General features: G+C 43.1%; 1 protein-coding gene across 2 annotated transcripts in view; it reads right to left on the reverse strand.

Moving 5' to 3' along the window:
* LOC129827409 (kinesin-like protein KIF3A) overlaps positions 1-16,169 on the reverse strand; it is a 45,786-nt gene that overhangs the window by 22,230 nt on the left and 7,387 nt on the right. Inside the window, exons 8-10 of one of the 2 annotated variants that reach the window (XM_055888229.1) lie at positions 14,143-14,317; positions 11,636-11,734; positions 8,457-8,534 (exon numbers count right to left, since the gene is read on the reverse strand). In XM_055888229.1, the coding sequence (XP_055744204.1) occupies positions 8,457-8,534; positions 11,636-11,734; positions 14,143-14,317 (352 nt within the window). The remainder of the gene's footprint in view (positions 1-8,456; positions 8,535-11,635; positions 11,735-14,142; positions 14,318-16,169) is intronic. The other variant, XM_055888231.1, reaches the window with a different exon arrangement.

Genomic DNA, 16,169 nt, shown 5'->3' on the forward strand with positions numbered 1-16,169 from the left:
GCTGAATACAACAGGTGTAGTAGACCTTACAGTGAAATGCTGAATACAACAGGTGTAGTAGACCTCACAGTGAAATGCTGAATACAACAGGTGTAGTAGACCTCACAGTGAAATGCTGAATACAACAGGTGTAGTAGACCTCACAGTGAAATGCTGAATACAACAGGTGTAGATCTGACAGTGAAATGCTGAATACAACAGGTGTAGTAGACCTCACAGTGAAATGCTGAATACAACAGGTGTAGTAGACCTCACAGTGAAATGCTGAATACAACAGGTGTAGTAGACCTCACAGTGAAATGCTGAATACAACAGGTGTAGTAGACCTCACAGTGAAATGCTGAATACAACAGGTGTAGATCTGACAGTGAAATGCTGAATACAACAGGTGTAGTAGACCTCACAGTGAAATGCTGAATACAACAGGTGTAGTAGACCTCACAGTGAAATGCTGAATACAACAGGTGTAGTAGACCTCACAGTGAAATGCTGAATACAACAGGTGTAGTAGACCTCACAGTGAAATGCTGAATACAACAGGTGTAGATCTGACAGTGAAATGCTGAATACAACAGGTGTAGATCTGACAGTGAAATGCTGAATACAACAGGTGTAGTAGACCTCACAGTGAAATGCTGAATACAACAGGTGTAGTAGACCTCACAGTGAAATGCTGAATACAACAGGTGTAGTAGACCTCACAGTGAAATGCTGAATACAACAGGTGTAGATCTGACAGTGAAATGCTGAATACAACAGGTGTAGTAGACCTCACAGTGAAATGCTGAATACAACAGGTGTAGACCTGACAGTGAAATGCTGAATACAACAGGTGTAGTAGACCTCACAGTGAAATGCTGAATACAACAGGTGTAGTAGACCTCACAGTGAAATGCTGAATACAACAGGTGTAGTAGACCTCACAGTGAAATGCCGAATACAACAGGTGTAGATCTGACAGTGAAATGCTGAATACAACAGGTGTAGTAGACCTCACAGTGAAATGCTGAATACAACAGGTGTAGACCTGACAGTGAAATGCTGAATACAACAGGTGTAGTAGACCTCACAGTGAAATGCTGAATACAACAGGTGTAGTAGACCTCACAGTGAAATGCTGAATACAACAGGTGTAGTAGACCTCACAGTGAAATGCTGAATACAACAGGTGTAGTAGACCTCACAGTGAAATGCCGAATACAACAGGTGTAGATCTGACAGTGAAATGCTGAATACAACAGGTGTAGATCTGACAGTGAAATGCTGAATACAACAGGTGTAGACCTCAGTGAAATGCTGAATACAACAGGTGTAGATCTGACAGTGAAATGCCGAATACAACAGGTGTAGATCTGACAGTGAAATGCCGAATACAACAGGTGTAGATCTGACAGTGAAATGCTGAATACAACAGGTGTAGATCTGACAGTGAAATGCTGAATACAACAGGTGTAGATCTGACAGTGAAATGCTGAATACAACAGGTGTAGATCTGACAGTGAAATGCTGAATACAACAGGTGTAGTAGACCTCACAGTGAAATGCTGAATACAACAGGTGTAGTAGACCTCACAGTGAAATGCTGAATACAACAGGTGTAGTAGACCTCACAGTGAAATGCTGAATACAACAGGTGTAGTAGACCTCACAGTGAAATGCTGAATACAACAGGTGTAGTAGACCTCACAGTGAAATGCTGAATACAACAGGTGTAGTAGACCTCACAGTGAAATGCTGAATACAACAGGTGTAGTAGACCTCACAGTGAAATGCTGAATACAACAGGTGTAGTAGACCTCACAGTGAAATGCTGAATACAACAGGTGTAGTAGACCTCACAGTGAAATGCTGAATACAACAGGTGTAGTAGACCTCACAGTGAAATGCTGAATACAACAGGTGTAGTAGACCTCACAGTGAAATGCTGAATACAACAGGTGTAGACCTCACAGTGAAATGCTGAATACAACAGGTGTAGACCTGACAGTGAAATGCTGAATACAACAGGTGTAGACCTGACAGTGAAATGCTGAATACAACAGGTGTAGACCTGACAGTGAAATGCTGAATACAACAGGTGTAGACCTGACAGTGAAATGCTGAATACAACAGGTGTAGACCTCACAGTGAAATGCTGAATACAACAGGTGTAGATCTGACAGTGAAATGCTGAATACAACAGGTGTAGTAGACCTGACAGTGAAATGCTGAATACAACAGGTGTAGTAGACCTGACAGTGAAATGCTGAATACAACAGGTGTAGTAGACCTCACAGTGAAATGCTGAATACAACAGGTGTAGATCTGACAGTGAAATGCTGAATACAACAGGTGTAGTAGACCTCACAGTGAAATGCTGAATACAACAGGTGTAGATCTGACAGTGAAATGCTGAATACAACAGGTGTAGATCTGACAGTGAAATGCTGAATACAACAGGTGTAGATCTGACAGTGAAATGCCGAATACAACAGGTGTAGTAGACCTCACAGTGAAATGCTGAATACAACAGGTGTAGTAGACCTTACAGTGAAATGCTGAATACAACAGGTGTAGATCTGACAGTGAAATGCTGAATACAACAGGTGTAGTAGACCTTACAGTGAAATGCTGAATACAACAGGTGTAGATCTGACAGTGAAATGCTGAATACAACAGGTGTAGATCTGACAGTGAAATGCTGAATACAACAGGTGTAGTAGACCTCACAGTGAAATGCTGAATACAACAGGTGTAGTAGACCTCACAGTGAAATGCTGAATACAACAGGTGTAGTAGACCTCACAGTGAAATGCTGAATACAACAGGTGTAGTAGACCTCACAGTGAAATGCTGAATACAACAGGTGTAGATCTGACAGTGAAATGCTGAATACAACAGGTGTAGATCTGACAGTGAAATGCTGAATACAACAGGTGTAGTAGACCTTACAGTGAAATGCTGAATACAACAGGTGTAGATCTGACAGTGAAATGCTGAATACAACAGGTGTAGTAGACCTTACAGTGAAATGCTGAATACAACAGGTGTAGTAGACCTCACAGTGAAATGCTGAATACAACAGGTGTAGTAGACCTCACAGTGAAATGCTGAATACAACAGGTGTAGTAGACCTCACAGTGAAAAGCTGAATACAACAGGTGTAGTAGACCTTACAGTGAAATGCTGAATACAACAGGTGTAGATCTGACAGTGAAATGCTGAATACAACAGGTGTAGATCTGACAGTGAAATGCCGAATACAACAGGTGTAGTAGACCTCACAGTGAAATGCTGAATACAACAGGTGTAGTAGACCTCACAGTGAAATGCTGAATACAACAGGTGTAGTAGACCTCACAGTGAAATGCTGAATACAACAGGTGTAGATCTGACAGTGAAATGCTGAATACAACAGGTGTAGTAGACCTCACAGTGAAATGCTGAATACAACAGGTGTAGATCTGACAGTGAAATGCTGAATACAACAGGTGTAGATCTGACAGTGAAATGCTGAATACAACAGGTGTAGATCTGACAGTGAAATGCTGAATACAACAGGTGTAGTAGACCTCACAGTGAAATGCTGAATACAACAGGTGTAGTAGACCTCACAGTGAAATGCTGAATACAACAGGTGTAGTAGACCTCACAGTGAAATGCTGAATACAACAGGTGTAGGTAGACCTCACAGTGAAATGCTGAATACAACAGGTGTAGTAGACCTTACAGTGAAATGCTGAATACAACAGGTGTAGTAGACCTTACAGTGAAATGCTGAATACAACAGGTGTAGATCTGACAGTGAAATGCTGAATACAACAGGTGTAGTCCCGTGTGGCTCAGTTGGTAGAGCATGGCGCTTGCAACGCCAGGGTTGTGGGTTCAATTCCCACGGGGGGACCAGGATGAATATGTATGAACTTTCCAATTTGTAAGTCGCTCTGGATAAGAGCGTCTGCTAAATGACTTAAATGTAAATGTAGATCTGACAGTGAAATGCTTACTTATGAGCCCCTAATCAACAATGAAGTTACATTTACATTTAAACATTTTAATAATAATAATACGAATAAGAAATAAAAAGGTAACAAGTAATTAAAGAGCAGCAGTAAAATAACAATAGCGTCACTATATACAGCGGGATATCGGTACAGAGTCAATGTGGAGGCTATATACAGGGTGTTACGGTACAGAGTCAATGTAGAGGCTATATACAGCGGGATATCGGTACAGAGTCAATGTGGAGGCTATATACAGGGGGTACTGGTATAGAGTCAATGTGGAGGCTATATACAGGGTGTTACGGTACAGAGTCAATGTGGAGGCTATATACAGGGTGTTACGGTACAGAGTCAATGTGGAGGCTATATACAGCGGGATATCGGTACAGAGTCAATGTGGAGGCTATATACAGCGGGATATCGGTACAGAGTCAATGTGGAGGCTATATACAGCGGGATATCGGTACAGAGTCAATGTGGAGGCTATATACAGGGTGTTACGGTACAGAGTCAATGTGGAGGCTATATACAGGGTGTTACGGTACAGAGTCAATGTGGAGGCTATATACAGGGTGTTACGGTACAGAGTCAATGTGGAGGCTATATACAGGGTGTTACGGTACAGAGTCAATGTGTAGGCTATATACAGGGGGTACAGGTACAGAGTCAATGTGGAGGCTATATACAGGGTGTTACGGTACAGAGTCAATGTGGAGGCTATATACAGGGTGTTACGGTACAGAGTCAATGTGGAGGCTATATACAGGGTGTTACGGTACAGAGTCAATGTGGAGGCTATATACAGGGTGTTACGGTACAGAGTCAATGTGGAGGCTATATACAGGGTGTTACGGTACAGAGTCAATGTGGAGGCTATATACAGCGGGATATCGGTACAGAGTCAATGTGGAGGCTATATACAGGGTGTTACGGTACAGAGTCAATGTGGAGGCTATATACAGGGTGTTACGGTACAGAGTCAATGTGGAGGCTATATACAGGGTGTTACGGTACAGAGTCAATGTGGAGGCTATATACAGGGTGTTACGGTACAGAGTCAATGTGGAGGCTATATACAGGGTGTTACGGTACAGAGTCAATGTGCGCGGGCGCCAGTTAGTCGAGGTAATTGAGAGTACATGTAGGTAGCTATTCAAGTGACTATGCATAGATGATAACGTCTATGCATGGACGTTTCTTAATGACACGTCATTGTTTAGTTCCCACCACCTCAACCCACCCACTAAGGATGGAAGTTTCCCCTAGGTACAGAATGCTGATCAAAGATCTGTATCTAGGGGAACATCACCCTACACCCAACCCAGTCTGATTCGTAGGTTTGCTTAGACAGCACTAGTCTGGTCCCAGATCTGTTTGTGCTTATCCTGCCAACTCCTATGGTCATTGTCACACTGTGCACAAACAGACCTGGGACCGGGCTAAGACAACACATCATATTACAACGGTCAATTTGTCAAATATTAGATTTAATACACTCTCAACGTGTTAGATAGTAGCTGCTCTTCTACAGAGCAGTAAAAACAGTATCGACATAAATTATCTCCTTGATGAGACAGTAGTCAGTACTTTCTGGAGAAAATATTAATCAGATTAAAAGAAGGAAGTTATAGGGTGATTTTAAAAGACCTCTGTGTATGTCCCAACTGACACCCTGTTACCTTTATAGTGCACTACATTTGCACAGAGCCCTATGTACCCTGGTCAAAAGTAGTGCACTACAAAGGGGTTCCATCTGAGACCTGTTTCTCGACAGAGTGCAGGCCTCAGGGCAGCCATTTCCTCTTCAGATATTCATATGTCAAGCACAAGGCTCTCAGAGATATGGACATGAAGACGTACGCGATGGGAAAGACCTTGACAGACAGAGTGGCAGTACAGTAGAGAGAACCTTCATTCATATTGACTGACCGACTCAACCATACATTTCATTCTGTTGACGTTTTTTTTTTTTTTTGCTTTAAAAAGCTGGTTAGTCAATTCAATTATATTAGTTTGATCATTTAACTACATTCTATAGTTCACTGAAAGACATTGCAAATATAACCTGGTCCCAGATCTGTCTGACAACCAGAGTAAAGAAGTTGCCTGGGCACATACAGATCTAAGACCAGACCAGAGACATTGGCTGTATCCCAAACGGCTCCTTACCTATTTTGTGCACTACTTTTGACCAGGGCCACATATGTAGAGATTAGGGTACAGTTTGGAACACAGCCATTGATGTGGTCAGTTGGGAGTTATTTATCTACAGAGGATGTTTTGGCACCAACCTCTGTCTTCTTGCATTAAGAGGAGAATCGCGAGTCAGAGTCAAACAGGAAGCATTTTGCACCAGGAGGAGAAAGAAGAAATTACACAGTGAGCTGGAACAGTCTTATAGATTCTACAGAGAGGAGGCACAGACACACACAGACAGAAAGAGAGACACAGACAGAACAAGAGACAGACAGAGAGGGAGAGCAAGATAGAGGGAGAGACAAACAGACAGAGGGAGCGAGGCAGACAGACAGAAGGAGAGAGACAGACAGACACAGGGAGAGAGAGACATATATTGAGAGACACAGACACATAGAGAGAAACACAGAAACCCAGTAATAGTGTTGATATAGTGGTTAGATAGATATGTAGTAGTAGTGTTGATATAGTGGTTAGTTAGATAGTAATGTAGTAGTAGTGTTGATATAGTGGATAGATAGATAGACATGTAGTAGTAGTGTTGATATAGTGGATAGATAGATAGACATGTAACAGTAGTGTTGGTATAGTGGTTAGATAGATAGACATGTAACAGTAGTGTTGATATAGTGGTTAGTTAGATAGTAATGTAGTAGTAGTGTTGATATAGTGGTTAGATAGATAGACATGTAACAGTAGTGTTGATATAGTGGTTAGATAGATAGTAATGTAGTAGTAGTGTTGATATAGTGGTTAGATAGATAGACATGTAACAGTAGTGTTGATATAGTGGTTAGATAGATAGACATGTAACAGTAGTGTTGATATAGTGGTTAGATAGACATGTAACAGTAGTGTTGATATAGTGGTTAGATAGTAATGTAGTAGTAGTGTTGATATAGTGGATAGATAGATAGACATGTAACAGTAGTGTTGATATAGTGGATAGATAGTAATGTAGTAGTAGTGTTGATATAGTGGATAGATAGATAGACATGTAACAGTAGTGTTGATATAGTGGTTAGATAGTAATGTAGTAGTAGTGTTGATATAGTGGATAGATAGATAGACATGTAACAGTAGTGTTGATATAGTGGTTAGATAGATAGACATGTAACAGTAGTGTTGATATAGTGGTTAGATAGACATGTAACAGTAGTGTTGATATAGTGGTTAGATAGATAGACATGTAGTAGTAGTGTTGATATAGTGGATAGATAGACATGTAACAGTAGTGTTGATATAGTGGTTAGATAGATAGACATGTAGTAGTAGTGTTAGCTGAGACATCATGCTTCTTGGGTTCAACTCTATGTAACAGTAGTGACACTAGCACTGACTCCCCCCCAGTCAGTCTAGCACCAACCGACTTCTGTGAAACCATCTTCCATGTACAATATGACTTATAGCCAGCAAAACAATGACTGTTGTAGAAAGCAGTTTGTATTGCTGTTTGTAGAGACGTTTGGGCTAGGTACCTTCTATCTATAGGACTGGCAGGGGAGGCTGGGTATCTTCTATCTATAGGACTGGCAGGGGGAGGATGGGTACCTTCTATCTATAGGACTGGCAGGGGAGGCTGGGTATCTTCTATCTATAGGACTGGCGGGGGGAGGATGGGTACCTTCTATCTATAGGACTGGCGGGGGGAGGATGGGTACCTTCTATCTATAGGACTGGCAGGGGAGGCTGGGTACCTTCTATCTATAGGACTGGCGGGGGGAGGATGGGTATCTTCTATCTATAGGACTGGCAGGCTGGGTACCTTCTATCTATAGGACTGGCAGGGCAGGCTGGGTACCTTCTATCTGCAGGACTGGCAGGGCAGCCTGGGTACCGTATATCTATAGGACTGGCAGGGGGAGGCTGGGTACCTTCTATCTACAGGACTGGCAGGGTAGGCTGGGTACCGTATATCTATAGGACTGGCAGGGCAGGCTGGGTACCGTATATCTTTAGGACTGGCAGGGTGAGGCATGCAAGCAGGGGAGGTTAAAGTTAGGACTGGCAGGGCGGGCAGGCAGGCAGGGGAGTTTAACATTAAGAAGGGGTAGTTGGTTAGCCTGTTCCTTGATGTATACAGGCTCCTCAGAGTAGGTGTTGATCTAGGAGAAGGTCCCCTTGTCCATAAAAGCATTAAGCTATAGGCCTAAAAGGCACAACAGATCCTAGATCAGCACTCAACTCTGAGATGCTTTGTGAATACAGTCCCTGGAACATATTAACTAGCAACCCTGGTAGGGTTGGTAGTGCAGAGAGCAAGCTGCTCCCACTCACTAGTCTGAGCCTTGGATTTCTCCTCAGTGGTCTGTGCCTCTATAGAGGAGTCTGAGCTACTGATGCTGCTGCCACTGCCTGCAACACAGAGTAGAGTAGACACTCAACAGGGACATGTCAAACACAGAGAGAGATGGAGAGAGGGGAGGGTGATGGAAGGATGGGGAGAGAGAGAAGATAAGGAGAGAGGAGAGAGAGAGAAAGATTGGGGGATGGGATCCTGTAAAAAGAGCAACAAACCTGGAGCCAATCAGCCTAGAGGCCAATCCTAAATGCTTTATATAACCTGGAGCCAATCCTAAATGCGTTATATAACCTGGAGCAAATCAGCCTAGAGGCCAATCCTAAATGCTTTATATAACCTGGAGCCAATCAGCCTAGAGGCCAATCCTAAATGCTTTATATAACCTGGAGCCAATCAGCCTAGAGGCCAATCCTAAATGCTTTATATAACCTGGAGCCACTCCTAAATGCTTTATATAACCTGGAGCCAATCAGCCAATCCTAAATGCTTTATACAACCAGCGACATTAAGCAATGCATGGAGAGTGGATGCACACACACTAGGGCTGGGCGATATTACTTTCATTTGAATGTATATTTTAGTTCCATGTTCCAAAGGCCTGTATAGCAAGAATCGAGGTTAAAAATAACACCAATAGGGAAGTTAACATTTCAACTCCTCAAATTGCAGGCAGATTTGTAACCAAAAGGGCATTTTCATAGACAGATCAGTGACTATTGCAAAAACGCAGATTAAACTATTTTGATAAAATAATGAAATTATTAGTGGGTCTGATGGTTCTGGAAGGCTTATGTCTGATGGTTCTGGAAGGCTTATGTCTGATGGTTCTGGAAGGCTTATGTCTGATGGTTCTGGAAGGCCTATGTCTGATGGTTCTGGAAGGCCTATGTCTGATGGTTCTGGAAGGCCTATGTCTGATGGTTCTGGAAGGCCTATGTCTGATGGTTCTGGAAGGCTTATGTCTGATGGTTCTGGAAGGCTTATAAGGCGTGAATTCATCAGATTATTGCTGTTTGAAATGCGGTCTTTTTTACTTGAGTCTACAAGGTGTCGAAAGCGTTCCACAGATTATTATTGATCCACACAGAAAACTGTTGCGCGTGGAAAACCCCAGCAGCGTTGCAGTTCTTGACACAGACCGGTGCGCCTGGCACCTTGTTCAAAGGCACTTAAATATGTTGTCTTGCCCGTTCACCCTCAATGGCACACATACACAATCCATGTCTCAGTTGTCTCAAGGCTTGAAAATCCTTCTTTAACCTGTCCTCCTCCCCTTCATCTACACTGATTGAAGTGGATTTAACAAGTGACATCAATAAGGGATCACAGCTTTCACCTGGATTCACCTAGTCAGTCTATTTAATTAAAAGAGCAGGTGTCCTCTGTGTATATTGTGAATCGTCCATAAGTAAATAAATAAAATATTTACACACAACAGCCCATAATGTCAAAGTGGAATGATGTTTCTCAGAAAGTTTTCCAATTTACTAATAAATGAAAATCTGAAATGTATTGAGTCAATAAGTATTCAATCCCTTTGTTATGGCAAGCTTAAATAAGTTCAGGAGTAAACATTGGCTTAACAAGTCACATAATAAGTTGTATGGACTCACTCTGTGTGCAATAATAGTGTTTAACATGATTTTTCAATGACTACCTCATCTCTGTACCCCACACATACAATTATCTATAAGGTCCCTCAGTCAAGCAGTGAATTTCAAACACATATTCAACTACAAAGACCAGGGAGGTTTTCCAATGCCTCACAAAGAAGGGCACCTATTGGTAGATGAAAAAAAAAAAAAAGCTGACATTGAATATTACATTTACATTTAAGTCATTTAGCAGACGCTCTTATCCAGAATATCCCTTTGAGCATGGTGAAGTTATAAATTACACTTGCATGGAGCTAAACACAGGCCAAATCCTAGAGGAAAACCTGGTTCAGTCTGCTTTCCACCAGACACTGGGAGATGAAGTCACCTTTCAGAAGGACAATAACTTAAAACACAAGGCCAAATCTACACTGGAGTTGTTTACCAAGAAGACAGTGAATGTTCCTGGATGGCCAAGTTTCAGTTTTGACTTAAATCAGCTTGAAAATCTATGGCAAGACTTGAAAATGGTTGTCAAGTAATGATCGACTTCATATTTGACAGAGCTTGAAGAATTTAGAAAAGAATAACGGGCAAATATTGTACAATCCAGGTGTGCAAAGCTCTTAGAGACTTACCCAGAAAGACTCACAGCTGTAATCACGGCCAAAGGTGCATCTTCAAAATATTGACTCGGGAGTGTGAATACTTATGTAAATGGGATAGTTCTGTATTTATTTATTTTTAAAATTAAAAAACATGTTTTCACTGTCATTATGAGATATTGTGTCTAGATGTGTGGGAGAAAAACATATTTAATCCATTTTGAATTCAGGCTGTAACAAAATGTGGAATAAATAAAAGGGTGTGAATACATTGAAGGCATGAAACTGTTGGATCTGGGTGTATATCAATTTAGTCTCTGTACTGTGTGTACAGTTTCACAGATTCATCTTTTCCACCTTTTGTCTAACATAAAGGGCAGATGCCATGGTTTGCTCTCTCTCTACACGTCTTCTAGGTACTTTTAGTGCGATTATTTAGAAAAGGGGACGCTGACTCATTTAAGGAAATAAGCCCACATTAAATAATCATGTCAAACATCTCGCTGACAACTTTTGGGGCCAATATGTTTTACATGTGGGCGGATAAACCTTTGATGATAGCATCAACCACAAATGGTTAAGATAAGTCTATGTAGAAGCATTCATGCATCAGCTTACCCCCCCCCCTGTTTTTTTAAGAGTGCATCTTTCTGCTGCAATGCTGGAAGCAAGTTTCCATAAACAAACACAACTTCTCTGAAACATATTTATTCCTATATTCAGTTTTTAAAAGCATCGGGGGATATTGGGACTGGGGAGCAGTCCTCTGCTGCATCCCAAATAGCATCATATTCCCTATATAGTGGACTACTTCTAACCAAAGCCCAGTACACTTCAGAAGCCAAGGGCCCTTCCCAGAGAACTAGTACCCTTCAAAGTAGCCTAGTGAACTTCATGAGCCAAAGTACCATTCGCACACTCCTGTTGGGAGAGAGGAAGAACGGAGCCCCTTACCTCTCCGCTTCCTTCGTCCCTCTCCTCCTTCTCTTCCCTCGTCATCTCCTTCATCCATCTCTTCTGATCCACTGCCCTCCGACCCGGAGATCTCTTCCCCTGGAACAGCAGAACAGAATTAAGTTCTAAACTCTCCTTAAACCCTAAGTGCAGGCTAACTCTCCTTAAACACTTAGTGCAGGCTAACTCTCCTTAAACCCTAAGTGCAGGCTAACTCTCCTTAAACCCTTAGTGCAGGCTAACACTCCTTAAACCCTAAGTGCAGGCTAACTCTCCTTAAACCCTTAGTGCAGGCTAACTGTCCTTAAACCCTAAGTGCAGGCTAACTCTCCTTAAACCCTAAGTGCAGGCTAACTGTCCTTAAACCCTAAGTGCAGGCTAACTCTCCTTAAACCCTAAGTGCAGGCTAACTCTCCTTAAACCCTTAGTGCAGGCTAACTGTCCTTAAACCCTTAGTGCAGGCTAACACTCCTTAAACCCTAAGTGCAGGCTAACACTCCTTAAACCCTTAGTGCAGGCTAACACTCCTTAAACCCTTAGTGCAGGCTAACACTCCTTAAACCCTAAGTGCAGGCTAACTCTCCTTAAACCCTTAGTGCAGGCTAACACTCCTTAAACCCTAAGTGCAGGCTAACACTCCTTAAACCCTAAGTGCAGGCTAACACTCCTTAAACCCTAAGTGCAGGCTAACACTCCTTAAACCCTAAGTGCAGGCTAACACTCCTTAAACCCTTAGTGCAGGCTAACTGTCCTTAAACCCTTAGTGCAGGCTAACACTCCTTAAACCCTAAGTGCAGGCTAACTCTCCTTAACTTCTTATGGCTGGCGGCGCTATTTTCACGTTCGGATGAAAAGCGTGAACTGCCTGCTACTCAGGCCCAGAAGCTAAGATATGCATATTATTAGTAGATTTGGATAGAAAACACTCTGAAGTTTCTAAAACTGTTTGAATGTGTGTATAACAGAACTCATATGCCAGGCGAAAATCTGAGAAAAATCCAACCAGGACGTGGGAAATCTGAGGTTTGTAGTTTTTCAAGTGAATGCCTATCCAATTTACAGTGTAAAATTTGGTCCGTTTGCACTTCCTCCGGCTTCCACTAGATGTCAACAGTCTTTAGAACGTTGTTTCAGGCGTCTACTGTGACGGGGGAGCGAATAAGAGCTGTTTGAACCAGTGGTCTGGCAGAATGCCATTAGTTTAGTCACGTGCATGACCGTGAGCACGAGCTCTGTTCCCTTCATTTCTAAAGACAAAGGAATTGTCCGATGGAAAAATTATTGAAGATTTATGATAAAAACATCCTAACAATTGATTCTATACATCGTTTGACATGTTTCTACGAACTGTAATAGAACTTGCGCCTTGTGCATTTGGATTACTGGACTAAACGCGCAAACAAAAAGGTAGTATTTGGACATAAATGATGGACTTTATCGAACAAAACAAACATTTATTGTGGAACTGGGATTCCTGGGAGTGCATTCCGATGAAGATCATCAAAGGTAAGTGAATATTTATAATGCTATTTCTGACTTCTGTTGACTCAACAACATGGCGGGTATCTGTTTGGTGGCTGAGCGCTGTACTCAGATTATTGCATGGTGTGCTTTTGCGTAAAGCTTTTTTGAAATCTGACACAGCGGTTGCATTAAGGAGAAGTATATATTTAATTCTATGCATAACACTTGTATCTTTCATCAATGTTTATTATGAGTATTTCTGTAAATTGATGTGGCTCTCTGCAAAATCACCAGATGTTTTGGAAGCAAAACATTACTGAACATAACGCGCCAATGTAAACTCAGATTTTTGGATATAAATATGAACTTTACCGAACAAAACATACATGTATTGTGTAACATGAGGTCCTATGAGTGCCATCTGATGAAGATCATCAAAGGTTAGTGATTCATTTTCTCTATTTCTGCTTTTTGTGACTCAAATAGGCTTTACGACAAAAGCATACCATGCGATTATGTTAGGTCAGCGCGTAGTCACAGAAAACAGCCATTTTCCAGCCAAAGAGAGTTTGGCTGGAAAATGGCTGTTTTTTGTGACTAGGCGCTGACCTAACATAATCGCATGGTATGCTTTTGTCGTAAAGCCTTTTTGAAATCGTACACTGTGGTGGGATTAACAACAAGTTTATCTTTAAAATGGTGTATAATACTTGTATGTTTGAGGAATTTTAATTATGAGATTTCTGATGTTTGAATTTGGCGCCCTGCACTTTCATTGGCTGTTGTCAAATCAATCCCGTTAACCGGATTTCAGCAGTAAGAAGTTAAACCCTTAGTGTAGGTTAACTCTCCTTAAACCCTTAGTGCAGGCTTACTAAAATGTTTCTCCATTAAGCATGCCTTTCAGTCTAAGACTAGGAAACAGGAAATTGGCCCTTAAAGTCCTTGGACCGAATCCTAACTTGAACATAGAAGTGTGTTTGTCATATTACAACTCCTGTCCCAAATGAAGACAGCATCAATAGAGAGGACCACTAACTGACCTTCTTGGAGTTTCTTCCTAAGCTCTTCGATCTCCTTCTGGAACTGCCGTAGCAGGGCATCCTTGGGGTCTTCATTGATCCGGGCTTTGTTCTTGATGTTCTTGGCACGGTTGGCGTAACGCAGCGTGCTGATGGTCTCGTCGTAGTTATAGTCCGCTGGGCCGATGTTCGCACACTGACCGTTGAGAAGGTTTATGACAATACATATCATGACAGAGCAAAACGTTTTTATGAGACAACAGCAAGGAACGAGAGCTTGGTACACTTAATCAAAATAAATGTAACAATTGTATATTTATTTATAATAGTGTTCTAATTTGATTCCAGTTGGATGTAATTTAATCTAATATATCTCCAGGCAACAAGACTGATAAATAGCTAACAAAACAGATACACAGACTGAGATAAAGATACAAGGTTATCGGCACACAGGGCCCTACACACACACAGGGCCCTACACACACACACACACACACACACAGAGCCCTACACACACACACACACAGAGCCCCACACACACACACACACACACAGAGCCCCACACACACACACACACAGAGCCCCACACACACAAAGCCCTACACACACACGCACAGAGCTCTAAACGCACACACAATCACAGAGCCTAACACACACACACACACACAGAGCCGTACACAGACAAACACACAGAACACTACACACACACACACTCACAGAGCCCTACACACACACACACACACACACAGAGCCCTACACACACACTCACAGAGCCCTACACACACACACACACACACACACACACACAGAGCCCTACACACACACAGAGCCCTACACACACACACTCACACAGAGCCCTACAGACACACACACACACACACTCACAGAGCCCTACACACACACGCATACACGAACACCCACAGAGCCCTACAGACACACACACACATAGACAGGGCCCTACACACACACAGGGCCCCACACACACACACAGGGCCCTACACACACACACACACACTGGGCCCTACACACACACACAGGGCCCCACACACACACAGGGCCCTACACACACACACACACACATACACAGGGCCCTACACACACACACATACACAGGGCCCTATACACACACATACACTCACAGAGCCCTACAGACACACACACACACACACACACACACACACACACAGAGCCCTACACACACACAGGGCCCCACACACAGACAGGGCCCCACACACAGACACAAACACACACACACACATACACTCACAGAGCCATACAGACACACACACACACACACACACACACACAGAGCCCTACACACACACAGGGCCCCACACACAAACAGGGCCCTACACACACACACACACACACACACACACACAGGGCCCCAAACACACACACAGGGCCCCACACACACACAGAGGGCCCTACACACACACACACACACACACACACACACAGAGCCCTACACACACACAGAGCCCTACACACACAGAGCCCTACACACACACACACAGGGCCCTACACAAACACACAGGGCCCCAAACACACACACAGGGCCCCACACACACACACAGGGCCCTACACACACACACACACACACACACACACACACACACACACACAGAGCCCTACACACACACAGAGCCCTACACACACAGAGCCCTACACACACACAGGGCCCTACACACACACAGAGCCCTACACACACACACAGGGCCCTACACACACACAGAGCCCTACACACACACTCACAGAGCCCTACACACACACACACACACACACACACACACACACACACACACACACACACACAGAGCCCTACACACACACAGAGCCCTACACACACACACTCACACAGAGCCCTACAGACACACACACACACACACTCACAGAGCCCTACACACACACGCATACACGAACACCCACAGAGCCCTACAGACACACACACACATAGACAGGGCCCTACACACACACACACACACACAGGGCCCTACACAGACAGACAGAGCCCTACACACACACAGGGCCCCACACACACACACACA

This window comes from Salvelinus fontinalis, chromosome 29 (assembly GCF_029448725.1).
Source record: "Salvelinus fontinalis isolate EN_2023a chromosome 29, ASM2944872v1, whole genome shotgun sequence".
Taxonomy (NCBI): Eukaryota; Metazoa; Chordata; class Actinopteri; order Salmoniformes; family Salmonidae; genus Salvelinus; species Salvelinus fontinalis.